The following is a 22,521-nucleotide window of genomic DNA, read 5'->3' as shown; positions in this document are numbered from 1 at the left end:
TGTGGTAGATCTCCAGGACAAGGATTGGGCACCTCTGCCATAGAAGAACCAGTTTTGTTTTCCATAAAGAACGTTTCAGTGGGTGGTTCTTTGAAGAAACTATTTTTGAAGATCAGATGTGCTAGTGTGAAGAATCCTGTTAAAAATATAAAGAACCATAATGCAAAGGCTCTATACCAAAGTGCTTTCCCAGAGCTTACATTCAAGGAACCATTTAAGGACCTTTATTTATAAGAGTGAAGAACTTGACTTTAAAGTAAACACAAGTGAGAGAAATTAGCACAGTTAAATTTAATTTTGAGTTTTCATACAGCCATTCATCTCTAGTAACTACACATTCATAGGAATCTCAGTTTCATCTTATTTTACAGAGATACACATCATGTACATGATCCCCTTCCCAAAATATCTACATTATATCCCATTAAGTCCACACAAGGGTCATCACACACACACACACACACACACACACACACCACAAACAAAAAAAAACACTGAGAATTTGGCTCATACATACACACACACACATAACTGAGGACAGATGAGGGTGGTGAGGTTAATATTTAACCTTTGACCTGTACCCTTTATGCATCTCCTTTTCCCGCAGCTGTCCATCATTTAGTGTAGTGTTGGATCCTTTGCGCCGTGCTTCAGTTCATTCTTTTTATGGAAAACACTTCAAAATAACGCACATCCTTCAGGTTAGATTTGGAAATGTTTGCTTTGACTTGGAGGTTTGGAGTTTAGAAGACTGCACTATTTTAGAACTATTAAAAGAAAATGATTCCTGAAATCCATTTTTTGCTTTTAAGGAATGTTACAGCTGCTACTGCTGTTAGGTGAGTTTAACTTTAAAGAAATACTCCAGCACTTCAACACAGTCTAATCTCTATCTGCCATATCAGTGACATATAATCGATCACCATGAAGAAGAATTTTCCTGAACTTATTATTTTTTTTTTAAATCAATCACGAAAAGACTTACATGTTGTTTTTTGCGCTCCTTCTTGGAATGACATTTAAAGATACTTTAATCATAAATGAACAATTCCCAAATTATTTCGGGAATGGCCTCTTTCTAGAATAAATCATCTGATTAGCCAAGAATGTCAAAATCTGCAACCCTGCTAGTGTGCAAGGACACCTTTAGTACACAGGAACAGGACAACCACACTCAACCAATATTTCAGTTCTAAACCTGCAAAAAGCAAAAAAATCCACTCACACAATTTAACATACACTCTGTATAAAAATATATTGATTAAATAATATAAATCATATGTAAAAACAGCAAAGAAATAACGCAAATAATACAGAAGAAATCAATGTCTGATATATATAAAGAAATGACCATTTGTTTATGTGGTGTCAGGCACAGGCTTGAAGGGTGTAAGATTCAATTCAGAGACTGTGCGTTTCTCAGCAAAGGTACACTGACTGCAGTGATATGCTCATACACGGATGAGTCATCTACACAGAGAGAGAAAGAAAATATGTGAGCTACAGCTACTAGAGGTGCACGATATAATGGCGGCTGATGTCATTCACCAGTAAAAGGGAAACTTTCATGAATATTACTGGTTCTCTGTTGGAATTACAGCCAATAACTGCAAACAATAATTTAGTGCCATATTTTTAGCTTTTGCACACATTGAAGCACATGTACTCTGTGTCACTACAGCTGGACATTTCCATTCATTAGAACATAACACCACCACCCAAAATACAGAAGATTAGAGGTTTAATTCCCCTTTTAGATGGAAACACCACCACTATACCATTTAAGAGAACCTGGGCAAGACTCATGCTACACTCACCTCCCATCATAAGTGGATATCTTCTAAATATAAAAAAACGGTCACATCTGAGTTTACTGTATCATGACCAAATACAACTAAGAGGCCCAACTCTCATATTTTTCTTACATTTTATTTTGTTCCCTGAGGTCCACCTTTAACAGGATTTTACATTCCAAAACCAGTTCTAGTTCGATCATTTTCCAACTTCTTGTTATCTCTTAGAATTAAATAGGCTGTTTTTGTTACTGTGCCTTTAAGACGGATAAATGTAAATGAGCTCTTTTCTAAATGGTTGTCTTGTATTGTTTCTTATTAAAAATGGTCCATGCTGAAACACTCCTTTAGCATGAACGGCCAGTGCTGACCAGCTGTAGGCTGAAAAGGTAAATATACGTATATAAGTTGGTTTCTGCGTTTTTTCAGTTTTCTGGAATAGAGTGAATGTTGAAGTTTCAAAACCTAACCCATGTTTACATACTATGTCACTTACTGGTAGGGCTAAATGATTTGGGCAAACCATCTAATGTTGATTTTTCTGACTAATATTATGACTGCTATTTAAATTTCTATAAAATGAGGTCCAGGCCAGCTTTTTTGACCAAGAAGACCAGCATATCTATCTATAATAAAAATAACACCTCAAGCAATTGGAAAACTGCACTCTTTCAAAAATTGTGATTTCGATATAAAAATTATTAATCTACAATAACGTGTTATTGGGTGTTATTATCAGTTATTGTTATCAGCCTGGAAATTCCACATCGGGCATCCCTAATAACTGTATGATCAAGAGAAACAGACATAGACAAATAAAAAAAAATGTAAACCCACTAATAAAAATGGCAAAGAGGGGGTGACCGTATGCACAGTACAGCTGGCCATGTTTGTTCCTGTAAACAAGCTTCAGTTTTATTGTTTGGCACAGTAAACCATTAATGCCACACATAAAATGCCAGTTTAATAGTCAGCACCTCAAACGTATAGATGTACTATACAAAAGGCTGGTTACTGAAGCTGCAGCCACTGTTCAGATAAGGCTCCATGCATACAGGATCTATATTCATGGCCCTGTGCGTGTTGGCCACCCATGGGACAACAGCCTTAGAAATTCTTCCTCTGACGGTATTCATGCATGATTATGACTCATTCATGCACCAGATAGACACAAACATACCATACTACACACCCATACTCACTCATAAAAATTATCCCACCCCTGTCCATCCCTTAACCACCACAATAAATTCACCAGTGTTGACGCAACGCTTAGCACACTCTCGCATGTGAAATTTCTTTCCCTGGTGCGGCTTCTCTGGAAATTCTGCACAATATGTTTGTTTCACAGCACACAAAATGATTCATTCAGTTGGAAAGCACACTGCCAATGATGCCAACTCTGAAGCTCTTTTTTTCAGTGAGCTACAAGTTTCATCCACCTCAAGATAAAGCAACACTTCAGTTGTAGTCAATTTTAGCATCTGTCAAAAAGCAAGCTTGTCCCACTGAAAATCTGGTCTAAGCCACATCCACTTTCAGGTTGTATTTTAAAAGGACAATATCGAAAATAGTATCGTTCAGGAACTACTGTCAAAAATAAAGTTGCACTGTGTACGATTTGGGGATTTGGAGACCTCTCTGGTGGAAATGTGCAATTGCATGCAACATCCAGAAGAACATCTGTAACAACGGTCTACAGCCAGATGAATCTAATGATTACAAGCATGTTGTGAAAGTATCGAAAGAGAACTCAGTAAATTGGTGAATGGCATGTCTAAGTGAATATTCTACTATTGGTGACTTATCTTCATCAGAATGACACCAATTTTGCATTCGAGACCTAAACATCGAGCTGCACCTTCTTTTTGAGTCTGGCATGTGATATCAATATGTAAACACGTATCATTTGAACTGAAAAACTCTTGCAAAATCCGTTCCAATGCCCCTGACTTTTAAATGATTGTTTTAGCCTTCATAGGGTGACTCACAGCAGCATATTTTAGCATTTGTTTTGCTCCTGGTGCAGTTATCCATATTTTTTATTATTTTAACAAAAACAAAAACTTTCAAAATCTTAGACAGTGCTGCTTTAAGTACTGTGAATGACACCCTGGGCCAGGGCCAGAGTTGGTCAGTATTTGACATATGCGGTTACAACAAATCAGGATAACAAACACTCCAAAGAGGTAAACGTTCACATTATAAGGTTAAATGGGCACAAATTTATTTTTTGCCTAAAAGATCTGATTTTCTAATCAGATTTCATAGGAGATCAGACACTTCACAATCCAACTTTGTTCATTTTGAACATGATAAAAACGGTCAGAATTCATGCTTTTTCTTTTACAGTTCATCACACTTCATTGTGCAATGTGGATCCTTTCAGGGCAAAAGTCTGTTCACACTAACAAAAGATTTTGGCCACATGAAAAAAACATGGATTGAATTTGACCAAAAAAACAAATGACATCACTTTAAATGTGAATGTAACCTTAGTGTTTAAGTTATAAGTTGTCTAACTCTGATTTGTGTGAAATAGACTACAGTAAACAATTCAAAAGGCTGTTTACACCCCGAATCAACATATGGAAGCCAAGTGTAAACACATCAAAGACGCACTGTGATCGGATTCTATATCCACATACAATTACGTAACCGTAAATGCGTCTGCAGAGTGCTGACTAGCAGGTGAAACGATAAATGAGGTATGCACGAGGCTAGTTCTCCCAAAAACAAGTGCCTTCTTGCACTCTGGACCGATGAAAGTGTCCAACAGGGAACCGGTAGCAACAGGTGAGAAAACATGTATCTAGTAGGTTACACAAAGAAAAATTGGAAATGATGCACATGTTGATGTGCTTTTATGTGGGAAAGTAATATTAAATCTTATCTGTTCACACTGGGGACATATTTTAAAGAAAAATGTAAATGGAATCCAAAAGTATAGCCACATACAATCCGGGCATGAATGCAAGGAGAAAAACAAGGTCTAAAAGTTACATCAACACTGGTGATTTTAACTCATTTCTGACTGTTGGTCTATCATAAGCTTGTTTGATAAAACATGACATGTTGTATTCTGTTCCTTTCCATTGTCTTTCATTCTGCTCTAGGAAAAGATAAGAGTCCTTATGCAAACACACACACACACACACACATTTTCTAAGCCGCTTATCCTTCCGAGTCCTTATGCACAAAATAAAAAATAAAACTTTTCAAAAAAGAATGGCACTTTCAGACCAGAACCACGCTCGAAAAATCAGGCACACTGTTTACACGCATCTGCTGTTTGACAAACACATGTATTGGCCACTTTCACTCACTCTGAGCACAAAGAGAATATTTCTAATTATAATTTCTAATAGTATTTCTACACTGCATTGTTGGTCATTACTGCTCCTCAAGCATCTGAAGCATCATATATCCAAATGAAATATTAAGGTCATTATAATAAACCCATGGCAACACAGACCATTGGCGAAAAATTTGGTTCTTGTGGGTCCCATGAATCAAGCTCAAGCATAAGTAAACGTATACATGCAGTGACTACAACATACAAAGCGGATGGATCATACAGACAAACATTAAAGAAAGGGCTGAACTGTTCTTGGTGCATTAACTTAAATGCTGAGGGCCCTATCAGGGGGCCAAGCACCTAGCGTCACATCAGGCTTAGGACAAGCCAGTGCAAGCTCCAGATTGATTAAGTGTGTGTTAGGTAGTTGAAAACATCCATATCATAAATCTTTATCATAAAGACAATACTATGCAAACACTTCAATTTGTTAATCTTCATGTATGATAATCACACCATTTGCTTATTCCAATTGTTATGTAGTAACAAAATGGACCTCAATTTGTGAGCTACTGGACTGCCTTAAGTAATCATGGGGTTTAAAGGCATATCTTTTGGGGTGTTTTTTCATCAGGACTCAGGCAGTTCTAGGATAAGGTTAATCAATTAAAAGGTTAAAAGGGATCTACGGGTGGTGGACTGAGCAGTACATCAGAGCAATAACTGTGGCGAAGATCTAGACTTTTATATGTAGTCCCAGGGAAACATTAGGTAAAACCTATGCAAAACCTACCAGCACAACAAGGCTAGCCAAGGCCATATTGTTGATGAATGCATCAACAAGTCACCAAACAGTACCTAAAATACTTACGTTCATATTGACATTCACACTATAATAAATCTTAGGAAAAAAGAGACTCTGTTCATATCCAAGAGAGAAATGAAGAGGAACATGGTGGGAGGACACAGCTACTACAAGCAGTGGTCTTTCACTATGGAGGGAATGATTCAGCAGTGGCAATATTCAGTCCCTCGTCTTTCTCTTCTTAAACATTAGCTTGCTTCATGATTTTACTGTTTGATATTCTTCTGCTTGACTTCTCTTCCTAGTGGTGCTCTGTACTGTCTGATGCATTAAATCTCTTCTCAGGTTATCCTCTCCACTTGATTTTTCTCTCAAATAAGTAGATTAACTTTTCTCTTTCCCTGTTTTTTTTCCTCTAAATTCATTATGCTCTTGTATGTAAAAAGTGAGACTGCTGTTTTCACAGTCTCTTGTTTACTCAGAATGATTAAGAAGCTCTGCCATCCTCATAAAAGCCCCTCCCCTTCTGACTGGTGGGAGTGGCCTGAAAAAGGACAGTGTGGCAGGGCCCGTGCAGAGGCACCGCCGAGGAAAAACTGATTAACCCTTGAGCTGCTCCATCTCCGAGTACTCTGCCTCCATGTCAGAGTCAAAGATTGAGTGTCCAGTGGGATCGCTGTCCAGCGAATGTGTGGTGGCAGAGTGTGAGAGGGTGCTAGGCTCTTCGGGGAAGCTGTCGCTGCGTGAGTACAGACCCAGGTCAGGCAGCTGCGATGGAGAGTTGGGCTCCTCACTTAAACCATCGTAGTACAAATCGTCAACATCCACAAACCACTCAGGCCAAAATTTTCTCCGGATGCGCTCGCAGTACATGGCTAGATTAATTAACTCACCTGCACAAATTAGACAGTTCAGTTAGATTATCAGAATAGAATGTTTAATTAATTTGTTCATACATTCATACATCTTCTAAGCCACTTATCCTCCTGGGTCACAGGGGTCGGTGCTGGAGCCTATCCCAGCGTTCACTGGGCAAAAGGCAGGAAACACCCTGGACAGGTCGCCAGTCCATCGCAAGGCAGAATGTTTCAGAGCAGTTCAAACTGATCAGATACACTACATGGACAAAGGTATTGGGACACCCCTCATAGTTACTGAGTTCAGGTGTTTCAGCCACACCCATTGCTAACAGGTGGATAAAATTAAGCACACAGCCTTGCAGCCTCGATAGACAAACAATGGCAGTAAAATGGGTCGTACTGATGAGCTCAGTGACTTTAAACATGGCACTGTCATAAAATGCCACCAGTTTGTGAAATTTCTGTTCTGCTAGATCTGCCCCTGTCAACCGTAAGTGCTATCATTGTGAAATAGAAGTGTCTAGAAGCAACCGCAGCTTGGCCACGAAGTGGCAGACCACACAAACTCATAGAGCAGGCTGACAAGTGCTGAAGCGCACAATGCCAATCCTCTGTTGAATCTCTCACTGTAGAGTTCCAAATTGCCTCTGGAAGCAAAATCAGCAAAAGAAATATGTGTTAGGAGCAAAATGGGTTTCCAGGGTCGAGCAGCTACACACAAGCCTAAGATCAAAATGCACAATGCCAAGCGTCAAGGGGAGCGGTGTAATGCACGTTACCACTGGACTCTGGAGCAGTGGAAACGTATTCTGTGGAATGACGAATCAAGCTTCTCTATCTGGCAGTCTGATGGATGAGTCTGGGTTTGGCAAATGCCAAGATAACATTACCTTCCTGATTGCACTGTGTGCTAAGTGTAAAGTTTGGTGGAGGAGGGATAATGCTATAGGGCTGTTTTTCAGGGGCTGGCCTAGGACCCTTAGTTCCAGTGAAGGGAAATCTTAAAGCTTCAGCAGACCAAGAAATATTGGACAATTGTACACTTCCAACTTTTTTTCTGTTCCAGCATGATTGTGCCCCAGTGCACAAAGCAAGGTCCATAAAGGCATGGCTGGGTGAGTTTGGTGTGGAAGAACTTGACTGGCCTGCACAGAGCCTTGATCTTAACCCCATCAAACACCTTTAAGATGAACTAGAACAGAGATTGTGAGCCAGGCCCTCTCTTCCAACATCAGTGTCTGCCCTCATAAATGCTTTTCTGAATGAACAAAAATTTTCACAGACACACTCCAAACAAAAGTGGGGACCAACTCCATATTATTGCCTATAAATTTAGAATAGGACGTCATGAAAAATCCTGTAGGTTTAATGTGTGGGTGTCACAATACTTTTGTCCATTTAGTGTACGTTATACATAAATTATAAATATTGTATACCAGGCATTTACTAGGACTAGTACAGTTTACCATATTGTACTGTACTACAACATTTATATAAAATTTCCTGCTCCCTTCTCATTCATTTGCATGCTGTATTTGACCAACTGTCAGTCAGAGACACAAAGTATGGACATATACAACTGGCCAAAAATATGACTCATATACAGCACTTTCAGGAAGTTTGATTACCTCACCTTTAATGAGCTGTTCCGGCCGTGTGCCTGGTAATGTCCACATGGCCTGAGCAAGATGACCAAATACAGCAGCATCGACTGAGGAGACCTTGGGGCCCATGATATACTTTTTATCTCCTTAAATAGTGTAAGAAAAAAGAACATATTAAAAAACATTTCAAATACACTTGCTTTTTTGCTCTACATCTGTAATTTTGTTTATCTACACTGCAATAGTATTACAGCAAAGCAATGAAGGTGTAGTACACTCTCCTCACCAAAAGGTGTCAGCACTGATTTAGTATTGTACTATTTTTTTTTTTTTTTATGTTTTGAATGTGACTGCCTAAATTAATCAATATTTCATTAATTTGTTATATGCTACAGATCATTTTAATATGACAAATATTTTTTAATTACCATCGCCCTTATATATACCTAACACTCATATCTCACTTATTTTGGTTCAACATGCCACAAACCCACCATGCTCTATTCATCTGATCACACTTATTTAAGCTGATTGCAATTTTTGTTAAAATATTTCATGATCATGACAGGCTTACAGTGTTCCGTCACACTGACCAAGCAGAGTAGCAAGGGTGCGCATGTCCTTCTCCATCAGAGCATAGACTTCATCTTTCGAGAAACGCCCAATGCCATGGCCATACATTTCTCTCTTCACCAGGCTGCCAGTCACGTGACTCAGGATCCACTTCAGGAGTTCACTTAGTGGCCCGCTCACAGCCAGCATGCTTTTAGTTTCCTCCACATTATCAACCCACTGACAATAGGCTATCGTCCTACAACAATACATACACACATACATAGTCAATCAAGTCAGTCAAACGACAATCATTGTCTCTAGTTAACATCCTATAGACAAAACACTATTGTAAAGATATACGCACACAGTCATTAGAATATATAATACACATTTAGATGTATAATGCACAGTTTCTTGAATTTATAAGCATACTGTAACATAAGACAACACACATATATTTAGTATATTTCATGCAAAATATGCATGCAATCATCCTCAGTACACACCGCATCAAATTCCCTAGGTAAATACCAACATCAGCTAGTCACTGCTTTGAATTCAGATGTAGAGTCAGGTCTTTCTGCACACCAGGGCCCAAATTCTCATTGTCAAGGAATGGTATCAGCTAAACGCAACACAAAATAAAACATGTATTCCAGAGGATGCAAGAAATAAAAGCTTGTATTGTATCTGTCTGTCCAAACAACACAAATGTCAGTTACACCAGCCCCTACAATGGGACCATTCATTCAATTACACAGACCTGCTATCCTGTCCTTCTGCTGCAGCATAATATTGGCCAGTGCTAAATAACAAACCAAAAAGTGAGAGATGTAATCAGCAAGATGCTACAATGTGCCAAATTAATTCATAGGCCCATAGGAATGTTCTAGATTATATAGCTGAAATAAACTAATGTGGAAATATGGATAAACCAGCTAAACCAATCCTCTTTGGAGTCTACAGAGAATGCAGAAAATGTGTGCCATCTTTACAAGATTGGTTACTGACGCAATCTTTATGAATGCAATTGTTTTCCACTACAACTAACAAAAGCATCCTTCCCAGGCTGTGAGTCTCCAATAGTTTCCTTCCAGGTTTCTAGACAATAGGCATGTGATAAGAGGGGTAAAGAAATGCAGAGCTCCTCACCAATAGAAGTGCTCCTCCACCATCTTGGTGATAGCACGTGACACTGCTCTCTCCTCAGGACTCAGACTGCTGTTCAGATTCACACCGAGTTTTTCCTCCAGGAAGTCGATGATGAACTCTGAACCAAACACCTGCTCCTGGTTGTATTCGATCCATGGCATTTTCCCTTGTGGAGACAACTTCCCATCAAAATAGTTCTGTGAAGATGTGAAAAAAATTAGAAGAGACAATTAAGAGTGACGATTTGGACAGAAAAAAGAAAATGCATTTTGCCTTATTTAAAAAATTGTCTATAAATACAAACATTTTCTCCTTGTATAATGCTTTTTGGTTATAACTGGTTCCTTTTCTATCTGTAATTAACTCTCTTTCCTGATTATTCATTTTCTGTTTCATCAGAGCAATGTAGCACCTGGTAAGGCAGGTCAGCCATGCGCAGGTAGGTCTCCATTTTCAGGCAAAAAGGGGACAGGCTGGGTATTCCATTCTTGGGCCGAGTAAATTGGTGAAGGATGATGGCATCTTTAGAATCCAGTTCCTGCTCTTTTCTGTGAGACATGAGAACTCATCAGTACAGACAGGTGCACTCCACACAGGAAGGGGGCAAAAGTGAGTCATCCATGCAAGAACAACATTTTCAAAAGCAAACTAGCAATCAGCAATAAAAATGTGTTACAGAAGAAGTGTCACTGGCTTTTAGTGTCTACAGTCTGTGAGTACATATAGTTTCAGAAAAAGTGAGCCGGTGAGCTATGATATGGATTTGTGTGCATATTTTTATATTCAAGAGGATGTGAAAGGATACAGCACCTTCACATAGAGGTTTTATTTCATATAAGCATGGATTATTGTGAAAATCTACAGAGCTAAGGAATTTACTCCATGCAGAAGAAACAGGAGCTGCCCTAACTGAAGTGGTGCTGAAATGTGACCCTGTAAAACTGTCTATTAAGGTTAACACTCTGGTCACTCTGTTACTTAAACGTAAGAGCAGTAAAAAACACATGATTAGATTTATTTCTGTACAAAATATCACAGCTTAGACTATTAAATAAACATGGCTACTATATCTGAATAAAAAAAAATAAAAAAAAACATTTTGCTGTGCCATCATTAATAAATAGAAGCAGGTCATCCAGCGTTTGCATGCAATCGTGATGCTCATTTTTTGCCAAAATTGCCAAGCTCTTCCAAACTGCCTGTAACCTGAGATGTTTTGGTTGGGAGCAGCAACGCTGTCTTTTAATCTTCACTGACAAACCCAGAGGCCAAGACCATTACTTACTAACAATATCACCTAAAAGGTCATTAAAGGACATTCTAAGAACTGCAGCACTGCCTGAGCGCTATAACATGAGACATTTTCCTCAAAGGCAAAATCTTAGCGATGCTACTGGAACTGTTGTCCTTGACAAAACATGGAGCCAACTCTATGCTGTTGTTGTGAGAGGAGGGTACGTGTTGTTCGAGCCATTAAAAGCCACTTCACGTTAAAAGCCAACATACTTTAGATCTCCCCGTAATACCAGGAATCTCTAACACGCGCCACAACTGTGTAGATTAAGAAACATGTCCGTATTTATGAAGACAAATGACAATGTAAATGCGATGTAAAAGTCCCGTCGTTGAGCGGCTAAGCTAAAGTTACCTCACGACCAGCAGCTCATGCAGTAAATAGGCGGCGGCGGCGAGCAGGGCGCCACCGGCCAAGCACAGCGTTTTTCGCCACCACGAGTCGGTCATGATGGTGGCGGTGGACTCGGGCAGCGGGTGTCCGGCGACGACAACCAGGCGGCCGCAGGAGATACTCCTATTGCGGCCGAAGTGGAGCGCGCCGAGCCCGGCGCCCCACTGCATACTGCCTCCGGCCGCGCCGCGCTGCGGCCCTCAGCGGGGGCTTCTTCATCGCCCCCAATACGGAGGGGCGCGGAGGGGCATCAGGGATGCTCGGGGGGGCCTCCAGCCTCCTCGGGGTCCGAGATGAGTCCGTCCGACCGCAGCTGCGCGCTACCGTCGTCCACGGCGCTGAAAGTGACGTCATGACGCTGCCTGTACCACGTGGGGACGCGCGTCCATTGCCTCCCGGAAAACACACATGTAAAACTAAAATTTTTACTAGTATGAGTTGGTTTCTGGATATCACAAATTGAATTTTCACTAGCATAATCAGAGGGGGTTTTCCTAGTCTTTTAACGGGAGAATCTTGCCCTAGAGACTACTGAGCACCACTGGTGCTGGTTTTTCATTTTGGCCAGAGTATGTATAATACCTTTTTTTCTATTCGTTAGAAAATACTGAGAAGAATTCAGACATCTGGCTCCTATCACCACTACTGTGAACAATTCAGACTTGCTAGGTTTCCCTAGAATGGAGCATTTCGCACCAAACCATTCTGAATGACTTTGTTTACGTCCTAACCATTTAATTATGCAGATTGTTTTAACTGATGGCATTCCTCTTTAAGACAGGATGATTGACAGGGCTTCTATACTTTGTTTTGTTCGTAAGCATCACTGTGTAATAATGTGCACACCTGGAGCCTGCTCATAATTTTATTGTGTATCTGACTCACTGTAAGCAATTAAAATGCTCATTGCCTGATCAATATCTTTTGCTTTATATCGTGCTACAGTGTTGCCAGCCCGAGTGCCTTCATAGCTCTCGGTGTTAGGCTATGAACAAAATTACCTCTTGACATAATTCTGTTTCACAAGCACAAGTGCTTTGTTCACAAGCATGAATTGGCATATACCTCTGACTCAGGATTAACAGCTTTTGATAGTCTGTGTTTCTAAAGACAGCATCTCCTCCCTCCATTACTTTCTTGTCCTCAAAATCACTCAGATTTGGACTAAGGTCAACCAGCAGCTTTATTGAATAAGGCATTCAATCTGTGACAGCCGAAAAAACGAGACAAAATTCAAAAAACTTCTACTCCACTAACCCACTGCTTAACATATTTACAGGTAAATCATACACACAAACACTATCTCAAAAAACAAACAACACAAAGGGGATGTTTTTTTGAGCTGGCACGCTCAAGAAAAGGGTTACAAAATTCTCCTCACAACAGCACAAAAAAGGGCCTCCAATGCTGTATGATTCAAGGCTGCTGTGAAAGACTTAATGACCAATTGCCAGTGACCCTTTTGCAAATCAAAACAAACCAAAAATTTCCAATATCACTTAAAAACTAATGTCAAATACTGGCTAGGAAGGAAAAAAAAACATGAATTATACACAGCCATTAGGCTACTTGAACATACTACACCCAAGAGTACAACATAATAAGTTTGCCAACAAGACAAAATTAAAATTGTTTGGTTATAGGCAATTACAAGAACAACAAATTCAAAGTAAATGAATCTGAAGTCATTTTTTTTTAAAATATACATTTTTGAAAGCATATTTACAAGTGCAGTTTTGGGAGAAAGTGGTGAACAAGCACTTCTAAAGGAGACAAATAATACAACCTGTGCTTTCTCATTCACAGTGCCTATGCCTGCTCTCAGGAAAAATAGCCAATCAGGATTTGATTACACAGTACAAGGGTCCAACGAGATCAACACACATAGCCCTGTGGCCAGTCAGTTCACAGCCAGCCTTCTGTAGAGCAGACTGCTGTTTCCCTGAGGAATGCAAACTGTGATATGGTCAACAAGAGGCAGACAGGCAGACAGACAGACAGACACCCACACTGTCACCCCACTCATCCACACAAGACTGCAAAAAAATTGATCAAGTTTTCTTGTTCCCACAGAGCACCTGCTTCATGGGATTTTTCAAGGAAGTCAGGATCAAGAACAACATAGTTGAGCACATTTCACAGACAGCTGTGGGAGTTGTGTGTGTGTGGGTGTGTGTCCATAGACAGTCAGCCATATAAATGCAAAACGTCAGAGTTTTAGCAGGATTCCCATAGCTGGTTAGCTGAAGCCACCTTTGTGACTCCATACAGTAATCAAAATTTAGCTTCACAGACTCTGAATGGTGAAGCAAACACAGCAGGCATCACATCTGCTCTAACTAGTAGATGAAGAGAGAGAGTCTGCGAAGCAGGTCTGTGTAATCCCTCAGCCATTAAAACATGTGTTCCGACTGGAGCAGAGTTCAGATGTCCATGATGTGCTGCTGTTTTTGGTCAGGGCTGCCTGAGGCAACAGTGCCTTAGGCTGCTCCAGCAGGGGGAGCTTTAGGACTGACTATACGAGCTGTTCTGATTCCCATTGGAGCTCTGGTCATTCTCACTGTGGAACAGAAAGCAGAGAGGGGTAAACCAATAAAAAGGCAGCTAGAAATCATACACAAATATATTGTAGCCTTGGGCTTTGTGTAATTAACAACTAGGATAAAGTTGTAGTTTTTAGTTTCTCTCTTTAACATATGCAAATTGAAAAAGCACACTGCTTCTACAGAATCACAAGACCAGCCACATGTGGTCTTTTCTGGCCTGCCATACCTGTTGGGCGGGGGCTTGGGTTTGGGCACCTTGTTCAGCACGGCAGGCATTTCTTTTCTGTCATCGAAGTTCTTCCACTGATCATATAGCTTCAGGATTACTCTAATGATCTCCAGGATCTGTTCAAAGAACATTGAAGTTTATGTTAGATCATGTTCTCCATTTTTTCAAGCACAATAATCAGCAACCATATCTTATCTTGTGAATAGTATCTATCTATTGTTTTATCTATGTAAAGCAATAGTTTGTCAAAATTAGGTCAAAATGGACAATGGATAAAATTCAGGGATTCAGTGGTTAATCAAATAACAGAACTCATAGTTTATCACACAAACTTACAGGAACATTACAGTCTGGGCTCTAACTGTTGCACAAAACCTTCCACTAAGAATATTGTGGAAATGCTAGGTAACCACGTAATCAAGAGGTATTTATGATGAGTGCCGACGTCCATGTTGAACATGGTCCTACCTTATCCATGTCCACTGAGAGCTCAGCGAACCACTGCCGGGCATCTTTCTGCTGCACCACACACGCTACATGCAAACATGCTGTGGAGCAAAAGGGGAAGTGAGAAGGATAAAAACTGTAGTTCACCCTAATTAGAGAGAAGTAAACAGTAAGCATGGAGTTACAGCCTTTCAGCAGCTTGTAAAGAAGTTCCTCAGCATTTTGTTAGCATTCCCCAAAATCCTAGTAAAAATAAGTTGCATGTGTTGTTGCGCTCCAAAACCAGAGATCAAAATGGTGATGACAATTAACAAGGATCTGCACAACTATCAATCAATCTATTTTTACTAGTCCACTAGTTATGCACAAAAACTGTCAACTGGTTGTCACTTACCATAGTAAAGACAATGAAAGAAAAACTAGAGTATCCCAGACAGCAGTAAAAGCATTATATTTGTAGCTTGGTACTAGCTACATGTGCTGCATTTCAAGGTGTTTTTGTTGCGTCTCTATTAGTCTTAACATCAGTTACAGAGTAACTTATTATTCTGTATCTTAGCAACAAAATATAGCGCAATCAATTAGAAGCCTACCTACCCTATTGTTTGAATAATGCTTTGTCTATGTGCCAAAACTGTGATCAAAAATAAGGCTCTTACCGAGGGCTATCATGAAGGGTGGATAGAGTAGGCACAGGTCCGTCCTGTATGTGTCATTCACTATCCTCCTGCAGAGTAAAGAACAGAAAGATATTACTGAAAACACAAACTGAACTACTGAATGTTTACTGAAAAGGTCAGTAAAAAACTTTCATACTGATGTCCACCTTAAGTCATTGCTTTGGACATCTATTGTTATTATTTTCTAAATAGGTAATAGACAAGAATAGATGTGCATGTGATGCACAATACAGACAATATAAACTGTCTTTATACCGTTACATGTTGCAATATACTTCCAACTAAATGTGACAAAAGATTGTCCCATGTCATTTCAATCATTTGATATTGTTAAACAACATTCCCCAAAACCCCCAGTAAATAATCATTTAGGGACAGACTGAAATTTAAAATTCTCATTTACAGGAGAGTGCTTGGCCAAAATAAGTAGCAGGATGTTGCAGTGCTCCAAGACTGCAGTGGTCAAAATTGTAATAATGATTAACAAGTGATATATTGCACAATCCCAAGTCACATCCTCCCACACAATCACACACTTCTTACCATGCTAGGGGAAGAAGCATGTCCTCCTGACCCATGTCCTGTACATACTGCAACAGAGGCCTATAGGGGTGGTACACAATCAGACAGCAATCCTGAAAAACAGCCACAGACATTAATCAGTCATTTAACACGAATCAGTGCGCATTTAGAAATACCAGGCATTTATATTTATAGGGTGGCAAACTAACCATAAGCTCCAGTAGGTAGAACTCACATTCCAAGATCTACGGTGGAAAAAAAGAGAAAGACATGCAAGTCAGGCTCTGGCAAGGGGGAATGGGGATATGCTGATGAAAAATCGCCCTACATGTCTCAGTAGCCGGATAATTGATGTGGCATGTGCACTAATCATTGCCCTCGCCTTCATCGCTGAGCCACACAAGCAGATCAATAAATGTTTCTACAGCTTTTGGACAGCTGAAGCATTGCTCTCCGAGCACAAGACATACAGGGCAAAATGAATAACTCCATCGGTTATCAGAAAACACTTGGCACACACATGCGACAACTGAGCTTCTGCCACACCAATTTCACACAGCAATGAGACGTTCACGCCTCTGTGTCAAGAGTGTGTGTGCGGAATGCCTTTATGCACACCAGCAACAATGATTCGTCGTACACAACTAACAAACGCTTCATCACCAAAAACGAGCACAGGTGTGCTAAAGTAGCGTTCCTTTCACACAAGCTAGCAAGCAGGTCATTTTCAAAAGGGTGACAATTTTCCAAAATTCAACTAATACAATACTCACTAATAAGGTTGCACCGATATCAATACCATATTGGCATCGCTGCTTAGTCAGTAGATGGAACTTAACGCCTTGGCGGCGAGGGTTTACAAACAGCAGTAAAAATGCTCACAGCATTTCTATCATATCTGTAATGCCAGTAAGTGTACAGGACGCACAAATGAGACACATAACTTAAGAAATTAGGATGTGAAAAGATATTCTGCATCGTTTTTGCTGAGCCAGAGAAGCTACTGCATGCTTATGTTGGCTTATCCATATATCTGTTTTTAAATATTATGCTATACTAATTGTATGCAGTAAATAGACAAAAAACAGGGTTTCCTAACTATCTGAAATGGTCATATAAACATATATATCCAACAAGTTAATGCCATTCATTCAAACTTGGTACATTTTATTTGTGACACAGAACATGGCTTTTACCAAAATAAAATATTTAAAAAGTGCACTTGTGATGGGACTAGTTAGTTAGGTTAGATAGAGCCAGTAACAGTACCACAAGAGAAGGGAGAAAAAGTGGTGCATCCTTACTTGCTAACATGTTCAGTAAAGGACAATCTAGTAATGTGACATTTTAAAATCAGCAGAAGTAGCACTAATGTACATGATACTTACATGGTTCATTCTGTATGGGAACTCCTTAGGAAAGGCATAGGAGAATCGTGTTTTTACTGTTGAGAAAAACAAAAGCTTATGTCTTTTCAAGCAGATACAATGACCACCAAGATTAAACAGGAACAAATACTTTAAATTGTTAAAGGCACCGATCATAGTGGGTATTATGGCTTGGTGGGTAGGGCAGGCTTGGACAAATATTGAGGAAGCTAATGGGTAGGCAACAAATAAGCTTTAAGTGCCACAGAGAAAAACATGATATTAATTATCATGTGCTGTATACACATAGTGAAGCCATATAATCTCCACTAAGTAACTCCTGCACTAATTCTAACTGCATTTTTGCCAAGAAAACAGTTTTGGCTTTTCAATCTGTGTCACAGCATGCCAAAGCTACCTATTTTTGCTTTAATTTTGTCTTGTAGACGTTACAGATACAAAAACAGATTACAAAGTAGTGAAGCAAAGCCAAGCTGCTTGGCTGTTCTGCCACGCACACTGTTGACAGTGAAGTCACAACACAATGCTCAGTTTACGATGCCAGGTGTGTTTTCTCTGTTTTGTTTAGCTTAAGTATACGCAAAATGTTTTTTCCAACATTCAAAATTTTGGATGTGTGGAGGTAAGATGTGTCTGGAAGCTGTCCTAAAGTGTTGTATACAGGAGTTGCATGTGCATGCACTATGCCAGTGGTGCGGATTACAAAAGTTAAATGCAGACAGGTGCGGACAAGGACCATAGCCCAAGGCAGACAGATGCAGGTGGGCAAGATGCTAAAGCAGGTGAATGTGGGCAAGAACGGCACTAGATTTTGCGAGACGGTGCAGGCATTAATAATCAAGCCAGTGCGGACCTCTATTGACCAACACAAATTATACCCTGTAAAAAATGTAATACTAAAGTGCCATTTTAAAACCCAGTTTTTGGTGAACTAACACAATAAATAAACATAAGAAGTGTTCTTTTGAATTTCTTTGAAATTCTTTTGAGCTTGTTGTAAATTTTTTTTTATTTTTAAAGCACCATCAAAATGCTTTCCATCACAACTACAATCATTAGCCTTCAGGTTAGAAACACGAGACAGTAGTTTATTTCTCTGAAACAAAAGCCTGTCAGCAAATGTTCTGGTTTTTGAATGTAATGACAGTACTTCATATTTTTTCCACTTACACACAGAGGTTGCTGCAGAAATAAGGCGAGTGTTTGAAACGACTCCAAACTCCTGCAATGACACAAGTTGGCAATAGTTAAAAAGTTGTGCAAACCATTTCTTTACGAAAAAAAAAATGAAGACAAATCTTGGAACGGCCTTTTCACCTCCACTTTAGAGGCTAGAAACACACAGGTAGGCGCCATCAATACTGGGTCTATGCTCTTTAAAGAGTACCTGCAAAAAAGAAAAGGGTTACAAAATGACAATCACTGCAGTAAGTATTAATAAGGGATGTATAGATCATGAATTTTTATGGCTTCTGATTTCTTCAATTCATCAGCCAAATTAGACAAAGTCTAATTTTTTGGCCAATTTTTATTTGCCAATTTGTGTTAACCTGAAAGCTCACTCTTTGTGGGCTAAATGAACACGACAAACGAGCCCTTTTTCCTGGTACTTTCTATTAGCCAAAGTCACACTATAAAATCCCATCATTTCCTCTTTAATGGGTGAAGCTGGCAATTTAATTTGCCAAATGAAAAATCCTTTGTGTGTCTAAAGTGCTCTATCAAAAGAGCAAGTGTCTATTTAGCACAGTGAGTCCTTCATAATTATGCTATGACCTTTTGGTGTAGCAGCATTAAAATGCAGCATGAGGGCCTCACGTTATTTACACAATAAAGCGACAACACAGACCGACCAACAAGTAATCTTGTTATTCAACCCATCTGTGATATTACAAAGGCTTTCCAATCTGTATGGACTGAAATATCGTCTTTTCCAAACTCTGAACAGAACTGAGAGAAACTACGGAAAACAGTTTTTTTCAGAACAACAAAGGTCTTAGTAATAGTCTCAGTGACTTTAGAGTACCACCTTCTACTTTTCAGCAAATTACCCAACTTTGGATAGCTGTGTATTCATGGAGACAGACCTCACCTGGCATAAAAGCGTTTGAAGTAGACAGTAGCTGTGGCAATGACCTGCTGTCTGAGTTTCAAATGTTCCCCCAAAGCTTGGATCACTAAGAGAAAAATCAAATCTGCATTTACCACCTTTCATTAAACTCAGGCAGTCTTTGGGCATCATCAGCAGGTTTTAAATGCAATGTGACAATGGATAGCTACTTTAGACACTTAAAATGAACATATTCAATGTTTTTTCTTCTTCAGTTTAAAATGTGTGCATCTGAATAGAACTCATTACTACAAACTGATTCAGAAGGACAGTTAAATAACACTAATATTACATTAGCACATATTCCTATGCACAGCTAGAAGACTCAGAACTAACCTAACAACAAACAAATCTTTTTCAATTAAAGCCATTTCATTGTTCTGTACCATTTGCAAAAAATATTTGCAGCTTCCAGTACTCCTCCTCTGTAAGAAACTTCAGATCTTTTTGACGCTCTTTCAGCAGGTCCTGCTTGTCCAACACCCACTGCAGGCTAATAACAGAAAAATAAAAATGTTGTCAAAATGAGAAAACTACTGATGAACTTTTAATCAGTGATGAAATTGAAAAAGGTATCTTTAATCTTAATCGTTACAATGTCAGTAACATATACTGACTATCTTTTGTGTACTTAGATTACTTTCCATATATTGAAGTTTCCCTTTCTTACTTGTGTGAACATATTCACCTATTAGGAACATGACTGTGGCTCTGCAAGGTGCATTGCCTTTCCAGAGACATTCATTTTTAATCCAGCTATAAAACTCACTTTAACCAATCTGCTGCTCATCTTTTAGGAGATAAAGTCATGAAAGTGTTTAAAGCCACTCTTATCTGTAAGTGACACAGCGGTCCACACCTTGTGAGCCAAATGCACATAATTTTGCTGTCTCTACAACAGGACTAATTCTACATGTGCCCATCAAATCTACTTGAAGAAATATGGGACATCTGTATTTTTCCACCAGTTAAAAAAATGCTAGACAGCTAATTGCAGCGGTTTCTTCCTGCCATGTTAAAGGGGAATTTCAATGAATTTCAAAAAAGACACTGAGTAGTTTGATGTGAAATGTGGTAATTTAGAGAAACTTACGAGGTCAGAATAGTTCACAACAGTGGAACCGGACATCTTGAAGCATTTAATGCCTCTGAAAACTCCGTCACAGAAAGATATTACATGAAACTGCTATGAATACTCTGCCTGGTGTCAGTCATTGTTTTTTTTTTTAAAAATGTTTTGCTTTTAATTAAAAAACTAAAAATAAAACATGCACAGTGGAGGTATACACGCATGGCGTTTTAAGGCAGAATGGTACACAAAAAAACTTATTCTGTCTGTATTATTTAACCATTATGAACATCACATATGAAAACTGGTGCAGGTTCAATAGCTGTTTTGGATAGCAAATCACTCCAGTCTGATAAAAGCCTTGTATCTCCATTTTTGTCATTTTTCAGATTCTGACATAATGTGAAAATGCCTGTTGCCCTTTACATTGCAAGAATGGGCCAACAGAAATGGCCCAAAATGTCTAGGAAAAAATTCTGGTTCCATCGACTTACATTAAAAGTAAAGTAGGTTTTTTCCTTCTCCTGTGAAGTTATCATTTTGGAGATACGAGTTTTTTTTTTTTCCGACAACAGCGATATGCATGTCTGCGTTGTAGACCTTGTGACCCCTGATTACTGTCACCACCATTGTAACCTAGCTAAAGAAATCTGAGTCGCTGCGTTTTGTGTACATTGCAGCATTTAACTTCAAACCACTCTGAATGACTTTGTTTTACATCTCAACAACTGAATTTTTTAAAAATCGGTGGAATTTCCCCTTGCTTGTGGCGAGATATCATTTTGCGAAAGCGATTCGTGAAGATTTTAGACTAGCAACGACAGCAACAGCTTTAACTAGAATCTAGAACAGAGATGCACGTTAGTCAGCTAGCTAGCGTATGTCTTTATTCTACACAGCATTAACGGTATCGATTTTGTATATTTTGTTCCAACAAGAAGGATTTCTCTCGGTCAAAAACATCTTCAATTACAGGCAACACGCAACTCTGCAGCTTCAACTACGTAGGTTAACCTATAGTGAGGGAAACTTAACCTGCCGAGTTATTTTGCTAGCTAACGTTAGCTCGCAACAAAGACGGATTTTGCCTATTTACATACCTAGGTTAGCTAGGCAGAATCCTTAGGAATGTATGACGAAGTCAGCTTAAACTGCCCATTGTATTGTTATTTCTAACATATGAAAATATTCAGTCTAACTTACATCGCTCCGTCGAGCTAAAGAAATTCTTGCTGGATAGCCGTTAGCTACCATTTTACCCCTTCGTCAAATTAGCGACTGGAAAGGCCCCGAAACAAAAGGAATTATTTATAACCTAAATAAGTATACGGTGAAAAAACTTACTAATGCGAACTCTGCCAGAAGTTTCCTGCCATTGTCGCTGAGATGAGGTAGAGAATATGACCTTAAATATGTTATAAACGTGTAGAAAACTGACGTCTTCACTTAAAGATACTACTTCAAGTAATGGAGCAACTGAAAAACAGTCCGACGGCTTTCTGTCCGGCCGGGAATAGAGTCCGGTGGGGTACAAGAAGAAGAATGGTTTTGGAGTCTAAAATAATAATAATAATAATAATAATAATAATAACAAAAGCACAGAACCCAAAGGCAACATATTTCTGCTTCTTCCACTGTTTGACCATAACCTTTTTTGTTGACATTATTAAGATATTGAATGTTTTTGATATGTAACAAAAGTTTCTGAGATTTTATACGCTAACTGATATTTTGTCTAATGATGAACTTCTGCAGAAACAACTACCTCGTATGTAG

At 39.2% G+C, this 22,521-nt stretch overlaps 2 protein-coding genes across 3 annotated transcripts; both read right to left on the bottom strand.

Annotated features, from left to right (window-relative positions):
• Positions 1-270: 270 nt before the first annotated feature.
• On the bottom strand, positions 271-12,000 carry faxca (failed axon connections homolog, metaxin like GST domain containing a). Of its 2 annotated transcripts, none has more exons than XM_036577152.1 (6): positions 11,716-11,972; positions 10,480-10,615; positions 10,068-10,264; positions 8,954-9,171; positions 8,390-8,506; positions 271-6,789 (listed from the first exon to the last, which is right to left on the bottom strand). In XM_036577152.1, the coding sequence occupies exons 1-6, from the start codon at positions 11,922-11,924 to the stop codon at positions 6,497-6,499; spliced, it is 1,170 nt and encodes a 389-aa protein (XP_036433045.1). In that variant the 5' UTR covers positions 11,925-11,972; the 3' UTR covers positions 271-6,496. The 2 variants fall into 2 exon arrangements, with proteins under 2 accessions (XP_036433045.1, XP_036433046.1); XM_036577153.1 differs by lacking the exon at positions 271-6,789 and adding an exon at positions 7,133-7,403 and having other exon boundaries at positions 11,716-12,000.
• Positions 12,001-12,919: 919 nt separating this feature from the next.
• ccnc (cyclin C) lies at positions 12,920-22,243 on the bottom strand. The gene is made up of 12 exons (XM_036577151.1): positions 22,090-22,243; positions 20,063-20,169; positions 19,659-19,743; positions 18,884-18,953; positions 18,737-18,788; positions 17,567-17,622; positions 16,388-16,423; positions 16,200-16,291; positions 15,636-15,703; positions 14,998-15,077; positions 14,527-14,645; positions 12,920-14,314 (listed from the first exon to the last, which is right to left on the bottom strand). The coding sequence occupies exons 1-12, from the start codon at positions 22,119-22,121 to the stop codon at positions 14,260-14,262; spliced, it is 852 nt and encodes a 283-aa protein (XP_036433044.1). The 5' UTR covers positions 22,122-22,243; the 3' UTR covers positions 12,920-14,259.
• Between the last annotated feature and the right edge of the window lie 278 nt (positions 22,244-22,521).

Source organism: Colossoma macropomum, unplaced genomic scaffold (assembly GCF_904425465.1).
Source record: "Colossoma macropomum unplaced genomic scaffold, Colossoma_macropomum, whole genome shotgun sequence".
In the NCBI taxonomy this organism is placed as follows: Eukaryota; Metazoa; Chordata; class Actinopteri; order Characiformes; family Serrasalmidae; genus Colossoma; species Colossoma macropomum.
This window is presented reverse-complemented; position numbering and strand designations above follow the sequence as displayed.

What these genes read in the sequence shown, in the direction of transcription:
- faxca (XM_036577152.1), bottom strand. Translation starts at nt 11,924, where the DNA reads ATGCAGTGGGGCGCCGGGCTCGGCGCGCTCCACTTCGGCCGCAATAGG. An exon ending in TGGCTGACCTGCCTTACCAG is followed by an intron (nt 10,265 to 10,479) that starts GTGCTACATTGC and finishes ACATCTTCACAG; the next exon opens with AACTATTTTGATGGGAAGTT. An exon ending in CACCCTTGCTACTCTGCTTG is followed by an intron (nt 8,507 to 8,953) that starts GTCAGTGTGACG and finishes ACACTATTTAAG; the next exon opens with GAGATAAAAAGTATATCATG.
- ccnc (XM_036577151.1), bottom strand. Translation starts at nt 22,121, where the DNA reads ATGGCAGGAAACTTCTGGCAGAGTTCGCATTA. An exon ending in GCAAATATTTTTTGCAAATG is followed by an intron (nt 19,744 to 20,062) that starts GTACAGAACAAT and finishes TTTTTCTCTTAG; the next exon opens with TGATCCAAGCTTTGGGGGAA. An exon ending in CCCAAGCCCCCGCCCAACAG is followed by an intron (nt 14,315 to 14,526) that starts GTATGGCAGGCC and finishes TCTGTTCCACAG; the next exon opens with TGAGAATGACCAGAGCTCCA.